The sequence below is a fragment of the Arachis hypogaea genome, chromosome 20 (genome assembly GCF_003086295.3).
Source record: "Arachis hypogaea cultivar Tifrunner chromosome 20, arahy.Tifrunner.gnm2.J5K5, whole genome shotgun sequence".
Lineage (NCBI taxonomy): Eukaryota > Viridiplantae > Streptophyta > Magnoliopsida > Fabales > Fabaceae > Arachis > Arachis hypogaea.
Genome location: NC_092055.1, coordinates 7,268,191 through 7,282,362, shown reverse-complemented (window position 1 = coordinate 7,282,362; position 14,172 = coordinate 7,268,191). Strand labels below are relative to the sequence as shown.

The 14,172-nt window shown below is 36.4% G+C and overlaps 2 protein-coding genes across 2 annotated transcripts; both read left to right on the top strand.

Moving 5' to 3' along the window:
- Positions 1-4,201: 4,201 nt before the first annotated feature.
- Positions 4,202-9,279, top strand: LOC112783181 (uncharacterized). The gene is made up of 5 exons (XM_025825990.3): positions 4,202-4,871; positions 4,979-6,070; positions 7,489-7,568; positions 8,171-8,435; positions 8,525-9,279. The coding sequence occupies exons 2-5, from the start codon at positions 5,275-5,277 to the stop codon at positions 8,791-8,793; spliced, it is 1,410 nt and encodes a 469-aa protein (XP_025681775.1). The 5' UTR covers positions 4,202-4,871; positions 4,979-5,274; the 3' UTR covers positions 8,794-9,279.
- A 57-nt stretch (positions 9,280-9,336) lies between these two features.
- LOC112783180 (heat shock 70 kDa protein, mitochondrial) lies at positions 9,337-12,843 on the top strand. The gene is made up of 6 exons (XM_025825989.2): positions 9,337-9,851; positions 10,158-10,222; positions 10,338-10,416; positions 10,502-11,068; positions 11,168-11,788; positions 11,967-12,843. Exons 1-6 carry the CDS (start codon positions 9,777-9,779, stop codon positions 12,591-12,593), a joined length of 2,034 nt encoding a protein of 677 aa, XP_025681774.1. The 5' UTR covers positions 9,337-9,776; the 3' UTR covers positions 12,594-12,843.
- The last annotated feature ends 1,329 nt before the right edge of the window (positions 12,844-14,172 follow it).

Here is a 14,172-nt window from a genome sequence, read left to right as displayed (position 1 = left end):
GAATGGATGATAATATTTGAGTTAGACTAATATGATAGATTAGTAAAAAATAATACATGGCTAAAATTTTTTGTAATAATTTTAAAAATTATAATTATTTAATTAACTTTTATAATTAGTTTAAAAATTATAATTTTAGATATTATAACATTTTTTTGTAACCGTAAATAAATTAACAAGTAATTTAGATCTTGTAATATTGTTGAGAAATTTGATTGATGATGATTCGGTTTCGTGAAATATATTTAAATATAGTAGATTTGTTTTTTTGGTAATATTAATTTGGTTGTTGTTAGCGTTTTAGTTAGAAATAAAAATGTTATTGTAGTTGAGGTCTTAATATTAAAGAAGAACATTATTAGTTTAATAATTGGAATTATGTATTAGTTATTATTATTAATAGTTAGTTATAAATAATTTTTAGGATTATTAATTAAATTTAGAAGTTAGAATTATTTGTTTTAGTTGGATTTAGTAAAATAATTTATGATAGTTGTGTGGTTTTAATTAATATATGTTGTTGAGTTAGTTGTGCAAATTTTTTAATAATGAGATTTAATTAATTGGTAGGTTAGTACATGGTGATTACTAAATTTTGTAATTAACAATAAGTTTAGCATGAGTTTAATATTTTAGTTGCTCTAGTTAGAAAATTATTATCTTTTAATAGTAAATTAGTAAGTGTTAATGAGTTGACTAATAGTTTGTTATGTTTTTGTAGAATTTAAGGATGTTGACATGTGATCACCTAATTCCTCCGGATCAGTACAATGATAGGGTGGAGGAGCATTTACGATTTACTAATTTTTATCATGTATCTCAGATTGGAGTAGTCCAATGTCAGAAAGCACTGGTGAATGCTCTAATCGAAAGGTGACACCCAGACACACATACCTTTCACCTTCCAATCGGTGAATGTGTTGTGACGCTTGAAGATGTGGCTATAATTCTTGGTCTTCCGACGGACGGTCTTCCAATCACAGGGATGACAATGAGTAGTTTTTAAGTCTTGGAGGCGGAGTGTTTACACCAATTTGGAGTTGCACCGAGGAAGTCGGACTGTAGAGGAAGCTGCATAAAACTGACGTGGCTGCGGGATCTAAAAGAAAATTTACAGTCGACTGATGAAAACATTATACAGAGATACGTGAAGTGCCACATTATGTTGTTGATCGAAACGATCTTGTTTAGGGACAAGTTTGGGACATCTATGCACTAGAAGTTTCTACCTTTGCTGCGTGATTTTGGCAGTATTGGACAGTACAGTTGGGGATCGGCATGCCTAGCACACCTCTACAGGGCGTTATGTAGGGCATCTCGTTTTGATTGTAAGGAAATCGATGGTCCACTAACACTTCTGCTCGGTTGGGCTTGGATCCGCTTGTCATATCTAGCGCCGCTTCTTAGGGAATCCCGCAGTTTTTCGCTTGCAAACAGGTAATATTATCTTACATTTATCCCGTATCTTCATATTTAGAATCCAATTGTGTTAATGAAATAAGTTATGTTAGGTGGCGTAACTGGGAGCGTGGAGACCGACGCTATAGATATCTTACGCTTGCTCACTTTAGGAAGACTTTGGATGATCTTCAGGAAAGTCAGCTGTGTTTTCATTAAAGTATTTGTTTCGGGTTTAGCCTTAGTGTTAATCTTATTGTTATTGTTATTGTTATGTGGATTGTAATCATGAGTTTCTTTTATTTTTTTCAGTTTGTGTGGGTTGCTTATGCTGTGGATCGCGTGGATCCGGACATAATTCCTGCAGACATCTACATGCACCCGGTTGTGTGGAGTGCTACGGTGTCGTTGATGTCTTTTGAATGCATTGAGTGGCATGCAACTGATAGGTATAGGCGACAGTTCGGTTTTGTTCAGGGAGTTCCTCATCAGGAACGGAATCTAGACAAGGTACACGGAGAAGTCCTGACTGGTCCTAAGAATCTTAACTGGGCCACGGCCACGACTCATTCATTTTGGGTGATGCAGTGGACAAACAGGTAGAATCACATTCTTACTGAGCTTCCTATGCCTTCACAGCATCCATTGGATACTTACATGTACTGGTACCGGACAAAATTTGGGGACTGTTGGAACTTGTCGAATATTGTGATTCAAGAGAATGATGAGGGTAATCAGGTTATGGATGATGACAATCAAGAGCAGGAGCCACAGTCACCGCCACCTCCACATCCACCTCCAAATCCACTTCCACAAGAACAACCTCAGTCCTCAAGCCAATATGTACCTGAAACACAGTTTACCCCCATCATACCCAATACATCAGCAGTATTGGGGTATGCCACAATTTGACTCAGGAGAAGGAGCTTCTTTTAGCCAGTTGCTTGGGTTCATAGCTGCAAATGCAGGATAATCACAATATGGCCATCAATCGGAGTTCATGACGGGTAGGTATTCCTTGGACGCGACGGCAGCCATACGAAAAATACTTAATACACGAATATTTAATAACCGAAACTAAAAGTAAATTAATACTCACTGCATCAATTATGATATAAATAAACTTTAAATCAGGTTATTATCTCAGTCTAAACAAAATAAGAACATAAAAACATTTTTAAATACTGGTTAATAAATACTAACTTATATTTAACTAAATCAATAACTAAATAAAAAAATTATTAGCTAAAACTTAACTAAATAAACAGATAAACATATGCTAATTGAGTATATTTTCACATTTTACTTAACTATTTGGTCTATCGATCAAGATAAATTATTACAAAATTCTAATCTTTTTTATAAATATAGGCAATTACGTACCTACAGTCATATATTTCGAAAACTCTGGAACATGCGTGGCTTCCAAATCGAAAACTCGCATGAAAGATGACTCCTCAAACGGCACTTCGTTTGCGAGTGCATTTGCCACGTCTGTCACATTCGGAGCCATAGTGCCGTCACCTTGATCTTCATCTCTGACTGGACCAACAACTTCGTAATTGCTTTCGAACTCTTCTTCACTGTCACTATTGTAATCTTCTCGTACAATATTCTGGTCGGCCTCAGATTGTTCGAATTCAACGTACAACTCGATGAACGAGATTTGAGCACGATTTTCAATATACATTGAAAACATCTCCTGCATACTCGCTTCGTCCGTTACATATTTGGTTTGAAATTGGACGAATCCACCAAACACCGATATGGGATATCTGTATAAAATACATGATATTTTTCTTGACATCTCAGAATCTATCTTCTCACGGATCACACCTTTGAGCTCTTCAATGAGATTGTGAAGGGAATAACAACATCTAACGGATTTTCATAAATAAATTTTACTCCTTCAGATGTTTGTAACAAAATCTGATCAAAATAATACACTTTTAAAAGAACTCTGTCATCCATTTCTCTCACTCATTTAAACAAGAACAGAAACTTCACTACCAGATTTTTTTACTTCATACCAAAGAAGAGAGAAACACGAACAGAAGAAGAAGCCGAACAAGAAGAAGAAGAAGACGGATCTGATATCTTTTACGAGTTACCCACTTTTATATCTACATCTATATATAAATCGGACTCGTCGATTTCTTTCAGCTGATTCAAAAAGTATTTTTAATATTCAAGTCGGACCGTGCGATTTAATTTTGGCATTCATATAAAAATTTATATATATATACAACACGGATGGTCTGATTTGCTTGCAACGAAATTTAAATTTCCCTCCTTTCAAATCGAACCCTCCAATTTGTTTAGTCAAATTTTGAAGCAAAGAACTTGCACGGTCCGAGTTCTTCCTACTGTCACTCAGAAAAAGCTGTTTCACACATTTGTCTAACTCCCCCTAAATCCATAACCAGCTACATCACATACAAGGCTTCCATAACGAAAAAATTGAGCCGTTATAAGATAGTGAATGAGAAAAAATAAATGAAAAATACACCTGAAGGGACAATATATTTTTTAAAGACTTAAAATTTGGTAAAAATTCATATATAAAATTAATAGTTAAAAATTAGTAGATAATAATTTATTAAATTATTTAGTAATTATTAACTATCAAACTCATATAAAAATAATTACACGCGAGCTTTAATCTTAAAATTAATTCAAATTCTTAAAATTAATTCAAATTTGTTCGAATGATTAAGTTTTTTGGTTATACTTATCTATCGGTCAAATAATATAAGTTGACGTTAAAAGAGGTATATATACATGTGTCAATAAAAAAAAAATTGTCCCTCATATCGTTTTTATTTATACTTTTAATTTTATTATTCTTTTAAAAACATGTAAGTTTTGGGAGACATAATTTCTACAATTATGTTTGTTGGTGTATTGTAAATTGTAATACTTGTTTTCTGGCTGTAGTTTATTGCTAGCAATTAATGAACGTATATATATATATATGCTGAAACAAGATTAGATATTTAGATTAAATACCTTTTAAACATGGTTGACTTCAAATATATATTGTTCAAATTTAAATGATTAGTTAGCTTCCATTATCTCTCTGTCCAAATCTTCTTAATTTTTGCTAGTTTTCCTGAATAATCAATAATATAATAATATAATATAACAGCTTTAAAATTCAGTTGTTTGCGTTTCGTGGTGGGGTATTGACTCGAATTGGATTTAAGTTACGAATTTAAGAAGGGAAGTTTCGAAGAAGCTCAGAATTCAACGATCTGTCATACTCAGCATACTTGAGATTCCTTCTTGTTAGTTATTATTACTAAACCTTTTGTTCTGTTTCATAGTTATATAATCTTAATCCTAAATTTTTATTTTTTATTTTTATAATAATTCCCTTTTGGAGTTTGAACCTTTCATGCGTTCTCTTTAGCCCAATTCAGCGTTTCATTTCATTCATTCATTCATTCTCACCCGTTCGGCCATTCAACGAGGTAATGCATTTTCTTATTCTACATTTTCCCCCCTTTTTCTATTACAATTTGTTGTTTAGCTGATTGAAATTCTCAAGTATGAACGAACAACGCAACTTTGATTTCAGGGTTTTGGGTTCATTTGGCGCATGCTTGGGTTCTGTTTTTGGGAAACATTGTGGTTCGTTTTGATCAATTTATTATTGAGTCTCACTGGATTTTGTTGACTTTGGATTTGAGACTGCAAATAATAACACATCAATGGTTTAAAATAGAATATAGATTAAGGGTGAGAGATTTTGCATGTCAAATTTGTGAGATAAGAAAACTGGGTTGCTGCTGGATCAGGTTGTATAGTATTTGTTCTGTTCTATTGGTTTAGAGGGGAAAAAGAGAGAGCCTATTTTGGTATATATAGAAGGTTATGGAACTAGCTCAGCATAGAGCTATGGTGAATGGGAGAGTTGAGGAGATGCATGGGGAAAGTTCTGATCAAGTGCCTCTCAGGGAGTGCCGAATCCGTCCTTCTCACCCTGTAGGATTGGTGAAGAAGAGGGCTTATATCTTTGATGGAATGGGAAATTTTTACAATAAGGACTGGGATCTTGCAGAACTTTATCAGACGGAGCAGGTGGAAACAGATGTAGCAGATGGCCGGGCGAACGAGTTTTCTTGGTACCATGTAGAAATCCCAAAAGGAAATCAAAGGCCTTCACAATCTGCACAAGATCTCATCAGTGTTCTTTGCCCGCCTTTGAAACTCCAAGACATTCTCTCACTTGTTAGCAATGGACCATTTTGTGCACATGTTGATGGGGCACTTGTGTTTCGAGTTAATTCACCTGGTCCTCCCTCTAGTGACTTCACATTTAGACTTTCTGCTAGAATTACAAAAAAGTCAGTAATTACTGTGTCCTTGGGACGTGTTCCCAGATTAGGTTTCTCACGCATGGGTGAATCACTGCTTTCTGAGATTCCTACCGTAGAAAGCTCCTCTCAGTTTAGAGGTCAACAGCAGGAAGGAAGTGGAATTGTGATTATGGAACATGTTCTTGAGTTCTTATTGACAATGAATCACTCCGAGGAAGCTGACAATCCTGTTCCTAGATCTGTCTCAAATCTTGTGGTTCACATAATTGACACACATATAGATCAGATTCAAGATCTTGTGACAAAGATTGAGATGGACTTGGACTCTGTGGAGCTTGATCTAGATAAGGGTAATTTCATTTTAATTCATTTTATTATCCCTGGCCTATTGTCTGATAATGATATCATAACCATAATTTTTTTGCTTGTACCACTGCTTATTAAATGGCTTATATCCTTATAGAATACAATGAGTCTTAACTTTTGTTCACATCCTATCTTGTAAGTTTATGCAATTCTTTCATGCTGCAAATAATCCTTAGTTTTAATAAACTTAAAAGGAATAGTGAGATGAGATATATGCAGTTTTTTGGTTTCTCTGGTGTATAAGTGTTGACAATATGACATTATCCAAAGATGGCATTTGACTTTTGTGGTGATTAATTATATTGATTACTTTATTTCATTCAAGTTCAATACAATTTGTTAATAAAGGTAATTGGATATAACCCTTAATCTTTGTCTATGACTTTCCAGACATTGTAACAGATATAACACAAAATTAAGTTGTCTCTGTTAAGTTGTTGATTCAAATTTCGTTAACGAAATTACTTATTTGACATCTTAATAGTTAATCCATGGTCCTAACAAGATGTTATGTGGTGCTTTACTTGTCTTTTAATTGGTGGCTTGTTTCTTCTTGCATTTATTTCAATGAGATTATTAATCTGCTTGACCAAATTAATATTAGCTATTAAGACCAAGCTATTCATAGGGAAAAGACCTAAAAGTTTATTGCCTAGATCCTTCAGGATTTCTTCTATAAAATATCAGGCGATATAGATGGATGGAGCAAATCCTATTTGTAGTTATCTTACCATGCTCCTCTTTTCAGTAAGTTGTGTTATTCAGAGGCTATAATTTGTGAAAGTAAAGCCCATGCATGTGCTTTATGCTAAATACTTTTAGAAATCATGTAGATCATCTTTGATGTTTGAAAAATTACAGGCCTCCTTGTTTCTAAGTTACATAGATCATCGATTCACATCCCGTAAGTGAAGGTTTGTGTTATAATGTTGAAATGTTAGAAACAACAGAAGCTTGCTGTAGTTCATTTGTGCTTTTATACTGTTTTACCACTGTTATCCAATCAGTGACAAAGACCTTAAGAAGGCCTTTTGGAACATAATATTCTACTGAGCAGAAGCGTCCATTTGGATGGTTTTCACTTTGTAAACTTACACAATTGTTCCCCTGACAAATTGCCAAACATTAGTAGGGGAGAATCCCTGGATATAGTCGACTTATAAAATAGTAAACAATGTTTAAGTGACATTTTGATGTATTCACATTATTGTATTCTAGCAAAAAGCTTATATAAAAAATTGTTTGCTGCGGTGGACTTATATCTCTTCTGAATGGTTGTGTATAAACTGAAATTCGTAGTATCCTTCTGTGCAAAGTTGTTTTGTACTGCTTCCTTTATTTTGCCATGTTTGCAATTGTTTATGGCATTGAATTAAGAAACAAGTGTTCTGCTTGATTGTAGGTGGTTATGCTCTGAAAAAACAAATGCTAGATGACAGAAGATTCCCCAAGCTGCATATTAATTTACAGCGTCTCCTACAGGTACTACTATGTCAGTGCTTTTTAAATTTTTTATGCATTCATCATGATTATTGCATTAATAAATATGAACCTTATAATCCAAATCAATATATCATGAATGATTTAACATCATAGTTTTGTCATTGTGTGTAAGGGTTGTTAGTCTCATCATTGTATTCCTAGCCACGAGTGTGTACACCTCTTTCGTACACTTTCCAGTTATGGTATTAAAAATGATTGATAAAAAAGTGAGAAAAGATTAATAGTTTGTTTTCTATACCAAAAAAGTAATTGTACAAAAGAGATTTACACAAAAAGGTTGTGTAAACATCATTTCTCGTGTGTTGTATTCTGAATCAAGTGTTTGTTATGTTTCCTTTTGTCATGTCTCTGACAGCCAAGTCAAAATTGCATTCAAGAAATTTAATAAGGCTATAATGAGACATAATTACCGCTGGACAGTATTTTATCATTGTTGTTAAATGAATGAGGAAAGAAGAGAATATCAGCCTGAATATGTAAATGATTAGAACTACGAATGTTACTATGCTGAGATGACATTACTGTTAATATGTAAATTCTAATCGCATGATTTTTTATTTTCTCTTGAAAAATCCATTCAGGTAATTTCCCATGGAGAGCAAGTATATCTCCGAGTTAAAGAAAAATGCTCGTCGAAACGGTGGTTTGCCAATGAAGACATCAACTCCCTTGAAGAACTAATTGGAAGGTTAAGGAGGCTGAAGGAGAATGTAGGTTTTATAGCAAATCGTGTAACAGCAGTACAGGCTAGTCTTGACAGCTGGCAGTCGGAGCAAATAAACAGGAAACTGTACTATCTTTCGTTCCTTTCGATAATATTCCTCCCCTTATCCATCATAACAGGAGGTTTGCAATCTAATTCTTAAATCTTCTCGAACTTTTGTTATCCACATGCATAGGCAGCATTTTATGGCATTGGACTTTTTGGATTCCAGTGTTTGGCATGAATGTTGGTGGAGTTCCATGGACAGGGCAGAATTCGCCGGAGCTACAAGATGGTTTCCGAAACGTCCTGCTACTCTGCGTGGCGATGCTATTTCTTGTGCTTCTCTGCTTTGTTTTTCCGACTCTTTACACTCGCGTAGCTGCTGTATGGCAGAAAAGGAAAGGTCCCGGAAGAAGCTGGTCACTAAACAGGAAGTCGTTCCTCAAGAGACCGTTACGAATAGGAGATCAAGATAGAGGGGGCTACCTTCGGATCTAATGCTTGAATCATTGAATGTGTCTATGTCATGCTATGAACTATGAAATGAAATATGAATCAACCTCCAAGTTATGTTTTCAATAATCTCCCACTTCTGCACAGGCAATTTTACCAACTGGTTTTCAGTACTCATACAAAAGAAGCATAATAAGCTAGCAGAATAGTTCAGAAAAACAATCACATGAAGCCCATATGGATTATGGAGTCTGTGTGAAGATAAAGCAAAATGGAGAATCTGATCTAGACAACCTTTATTCTTTCATTGTATTGTTTTGTTTTGTTTCTGTTCTTTGTTTCTTCCCTACCTTCTTTTAACGGGGAAAGGAAATGTGGCACATCAATTTTATTTTCTGAAATGATGGGGACACTTTTAACTTTTAACATGTACAGGGTTTCTCTGTTTTTGATTAATTTGATACACTATAACAGAACAAGGACTAGGCATTTTAATTTCATATATTATTGTTTGTCCATTGGTGATACAAATGGCTCTCCAAATTTTACTTCATGTATATAATGTAGTTAAGCCCCCTATGAATAATAATTGTTTTGAGAAATTAAGAAAAATTACTTGTATTCTTCTCTTCGATTGTATATAAAAAATGTTGAAAATATTTTCTTGAAAATAAAAAAACAAGTGCTCTAAGTTGGTTTAAAATAAGCACAGCAAGGCCAAGATCTTGAAACACTACTGCGACTTATAGACCAAGCAAGCAGTAAAGCCATTCATCGTGGTACCACTAGGAGCCACATGTCTTTATTTGTTGATACCATACGACACCGTTTTAGTAAACATTGTTCTCTATCTGGAACCTTCTAATCCTCTGACTCTTTTCTAACCGGAACTAGAATAATCCTCCACCATCGATATAAGCTCTTTGAAGTTCAAAACCCTAAACCCTCGAAAACACTTGAGTACAAAAACCTCTCAATCACTCCCCTCTGCTTATTCCATTTCTTCGTCAATTCATCCGGTTTCGGCCATGGCAGCAGCCGCGGTGCTTCGCTCTCTTCGCCGCCGTGATGTCGCCTCTGCTTCCGTCTCAGCCTTTCGTTCGGTAACCTTCCAACTTCTTCGCTCACTTTTTTCATTCTTGTTGGTTGTGGCGGTTGCTTCGAAATCAGCTCGATTATTCAGATTTGCTTCATTTCTTGTTACTACTATTCCTTCAGCTTATTGATAGCTCCTTTCTGGTTTCTGCTCTATGATTTTTGTATTTGTTACAGCTTGTCGATGCTTTTGGTGGTGTAGATGATAGAATTGTAATTGATTAATTGAATTATTCTGCTGATGTGCTGATGTGTGTTGATTATGATTATGGAGGAATATTTTCCCTTTTTCTTACATTGAAATGTTTATGCAGTTGTCGGGTAGCACTAAACCAGCTTATGTAGCTCACAAGTGGTCAAGTTTGTGTCGACCATTCAGGTACCATTTTATAGTTCTTGTTTCATTAGTTAAGCATATAGAGTTGCTGTACGTTTATTTATATATATTAAAATCTTTGATCGTCTTTGCTCATGTAACTTATTTTTTGTTACAGTTCTCGGCCTGCTGGAAATGATGTCATCGGTATTGATTTGGGTACTACAAATTCCTGTGTTGCTGTTATGGAAGGAAAGGCAAGGCATTCTTGCGCTCTTAATTTGTCATTGCGTTTCCATTAATATGTTGTGTTTGTGCTTACTATTATTGTCTCTTTTACAGAATCCTAAAGTTATTGAAAACTCTGAAGGTTCTCGAACAACACCATCTGTGGTTGCTTTCAACCAGAAAGGGGAGCTGCTTGTTGGTACACCGGCAAAACGTCAGGCAGTAACAAACCCAACAAACACCGTTTTTGGTACCAAGCGGTTGATTGGTCGGCGCTTTGACGATCCCCAAACACAGAAGGAGATGAAAATGGTTCCTTACAAGATTGTTAAGGCTCCAAATGGAGATGCGTGGGTTGAAGCTAATGGCCAGCAATATTCTCCTAGCCAAATTGGTGCCTTTGTTCTCACCAAGATGAAGGAGACAGCAGAAGCTTATCTAGGGAAGTCAATTTCCAAGGCTGTAATTACTGTCCCAGCTTACTTCAATGATGCTCAGAGGCAGGCAACAAAAGATGCTGGTAGAATTGCAGGTCTTGATGTGCAGAGAATTATCAATGAGCCAACAGCTGCAGCACTTTCATATGGGATGAACAACAAAGAGGGCCTTATTGCGGTTTTTGATCTTGGAGGTGGAACATTTGATGTCTCTATCTTGGAAATCTCTAATGGTGTCTTTGAGGTAAGTTAGTTTATTGCAACTCTTGCTTGCTTTCCCTAGCCTGCCACAAATAAATAAATGATATGGAAACTTATAACGAGTTTATATGATTATATCCAGGTGAAAGCAACAAATGGTGACACATTCTTGGGAGGAGAGGACTTTGACAATGCCTTACTGGACTTCCTTGTAAGCGAATTCAAGAGGACCGACAGTATTGACCTTTCAAAAGACAGGCTTGCTTTGCAGAGACTTCGTGAAGCAGCAGAGAAGGCTAAGATAGAACTGTCTTCAACATCTCAAACGGAAATAAACCTTCCTTTCATCACTGCTGATGCATCTGGTGCTAAGCATCTGAACATCACATTGACCAGATCCAAGTTTGAGGCTTTGGTGAATCACTTGATTGAAAGGACCAAGGCACCATGTAAGAGCTGCTTGAAGGATGCTAATATATCTATCAAGGATGTTGATGAGGTCCTTCTTGTGGGAGGGATGACCCGTGTGCCTAAAGTCCAGGAAGTGGTTTCAGCTATCTTTGGAAAGTCTCCTAGCAAAGGAGTAAATCCTGATGAGGCAGTTGCCATGGGAGCAGCAATCCAGGGTGGTATCCTACGTGGAGATGTTAAAGAGCTATTGCTACTTGATGTTACCCCACTTTCTCTTGGTATTGAGACTTTGGGTGGTATTTTTACTAGGTTGATCAACCGCAACACTACTATTCCTACCAAAAAGAGTCAGGTAATACTTGAATTTGGTGAAGATATCTTCGGAAACTGGTTTCTTAGGTTGTCAGTTTGTACAATCATATGATCACGTGTTTAATTGAACCACGAAGCATGTTATTCATTTGGTCTAGTTTTATGCCAGCTTGCTATGTAATTGAGTCTTTTACTGACTTGTCATACCATTGTTTCAGGTGTTTTCAACAGCAGCTGACAACCAAACACAGGTGGGTATCAAGGTGCTGCAAGGTGAGAGGGAAATGGCTGCAGACAACAAAATGCTTGGAGAATTTGAGCTTGTCGGCATTCCTCCTGCTCCCAGGGGTTTGCCTCAGATTGAAGTTACCTTTGACATTGATGCCAACGGAATTGTTACTGTCTCTGCCAAAGACAAGGCAACCGGTAAAGAACAACAAATCACAATCCGATCATCTGGTGGGCTCTCAGAAGATGAGATTGAGAAGATGGTCAAAGAAGCAGAGTTACATGCACAGAGAGACCAAGAAAGGAAGGCTCTTATTGACATCAGAAACAGTGCAGATACTACCATCTACAGCATTGAGAAGAGCTTGGGTGAATACAGAGACAAGATTCCCAGCGAAGTGGCCAAAGAAATCGAGGATGCTATTTCAGATTTGAGAACGGCCATGTCCGGGGATAACGCTGAGGAAATTAAGGCAAAGCTTGATGCTGCAAACAAGGCTGTCTCCAAGATTGGGCAGCACATGTCAGGTGGTGGCTCAAGTGGTGGTTCCTCAACTGGGGGGTCTCAAGGTGGAGACCAGGCTCCGGAGGCAGAATATGAGGAGGTGAGGAAGTGAAACATCTTAGGTGTTCTGTAATCAGATATTTCTTCTCATTCATCTCTAGGTAGCAAGTATAAAAGTGAAACATGTTTTTCAATTTAGTAGAAGAGCATATAATATTTTACATAATTTTGTAACTAATGTTGGAGGTGTTTTTCTTACGGCATAAAGCTTGTCAATTTGCAGTACTTTTGGAGTACTGAACATTGCTGTTTGAATAACTGATGCTGAAATTTTTGCTAGTGAGTAGTGATATATTCTCCCACTGGGTCTGTCTTGTATTTCGCTTTCTTGCTTTCAATTGAGAATTGATAGGATTTCTGAATATTCAGGTTTTACGCTCATTTGGGTAACAAGTTATTTGATTAGTCTAATTATGTTTGGTTTACTTTAAAGTTTAAAGGAACACAGAAGAAAGTGTTGATGTTTTGAAGATGTACATATGGTAACAAGAAAATAAAAGGGAAAATACATCCATAAGCAAAATCAAGTTAGCGACAGAACCGAGCTAGTCAGAGTTAGTAATACACATAAGCGTGTATGACACAAATACTATGGCTGTTAAGGCAGATATCATATGCACAGCATGGGTGTATCATTTTAGGGATTACATCACACAGAGGTAGCAGGTGAATCTTGTGAAAACGTGGTTGACACTTGACAGTGGGGATGGTATAGGATACTGATGTGGGAACGAAAAGAGGTGACCGACTAGAAGATTAAAGGTGAACAATAAGAAGCTAATAGCCTAATATCTCTAATCTCTTACACTTGGTTTGTGGGAATTATCTACTAGTTGTAGATCGAAATTTTATTTAAGTGTCTGTCGCTCGTTAATGAATTGCTGTATACACAAGGCGAATTCGAACGCAGAATGAATTGATCAACCTTATTTTATGAGGAATTTATTTCAGATTATAAATAGTACATGAAAAGTATAACGTTTTTTTAAAAAGTGAAAATACAAAAATAGAACATAAATTGTTGAACTAACTCCAATTATTTACCATTGTAACTTGTACGTGCATCTTAGATATAGGGGTGGCAACGGGGCGGGTAGGGGCGGGTTTTTGCTCTACCCGACCCCGCCCCGCCCTACAGAAAACCTGCATCAAACCCGCCTCGTCCTACCCGCGGGTTGTAAAATGTTAAATCCTAACCCGCCCCTGCGGGTACCCGCCCCGCCCCTACCCGCCCCTATAATTATTAAATTCAACAAATAAAATTAAATTTTAAAAATTATATAACCACCATTTACATACATAATATAAATTAAAGTAAAAATTTATATATGATATAATATTATTAATCATTTTACTAATTATTTTAATATGTTATGTATATTATATATTAAAAATATATATATTTACATATATATTATATATACCGGGGCGGGTAGGGGCGGGTTCAACCTAAACCCGACCCCGCCCCGCCCCGCCCAAGAACCCGCCCCGTTAAAACCCGCCCCGGTGCGGGGGCGGGTAATTACCCGCCCCGAGCGGGTAGGGGCGGGGTGGATACCCGCGGGTTCGGGTAGTGTTGCCACCCCTACTTAGATATGCAAAATATGAAGGCATTTTAATAAATCATACAA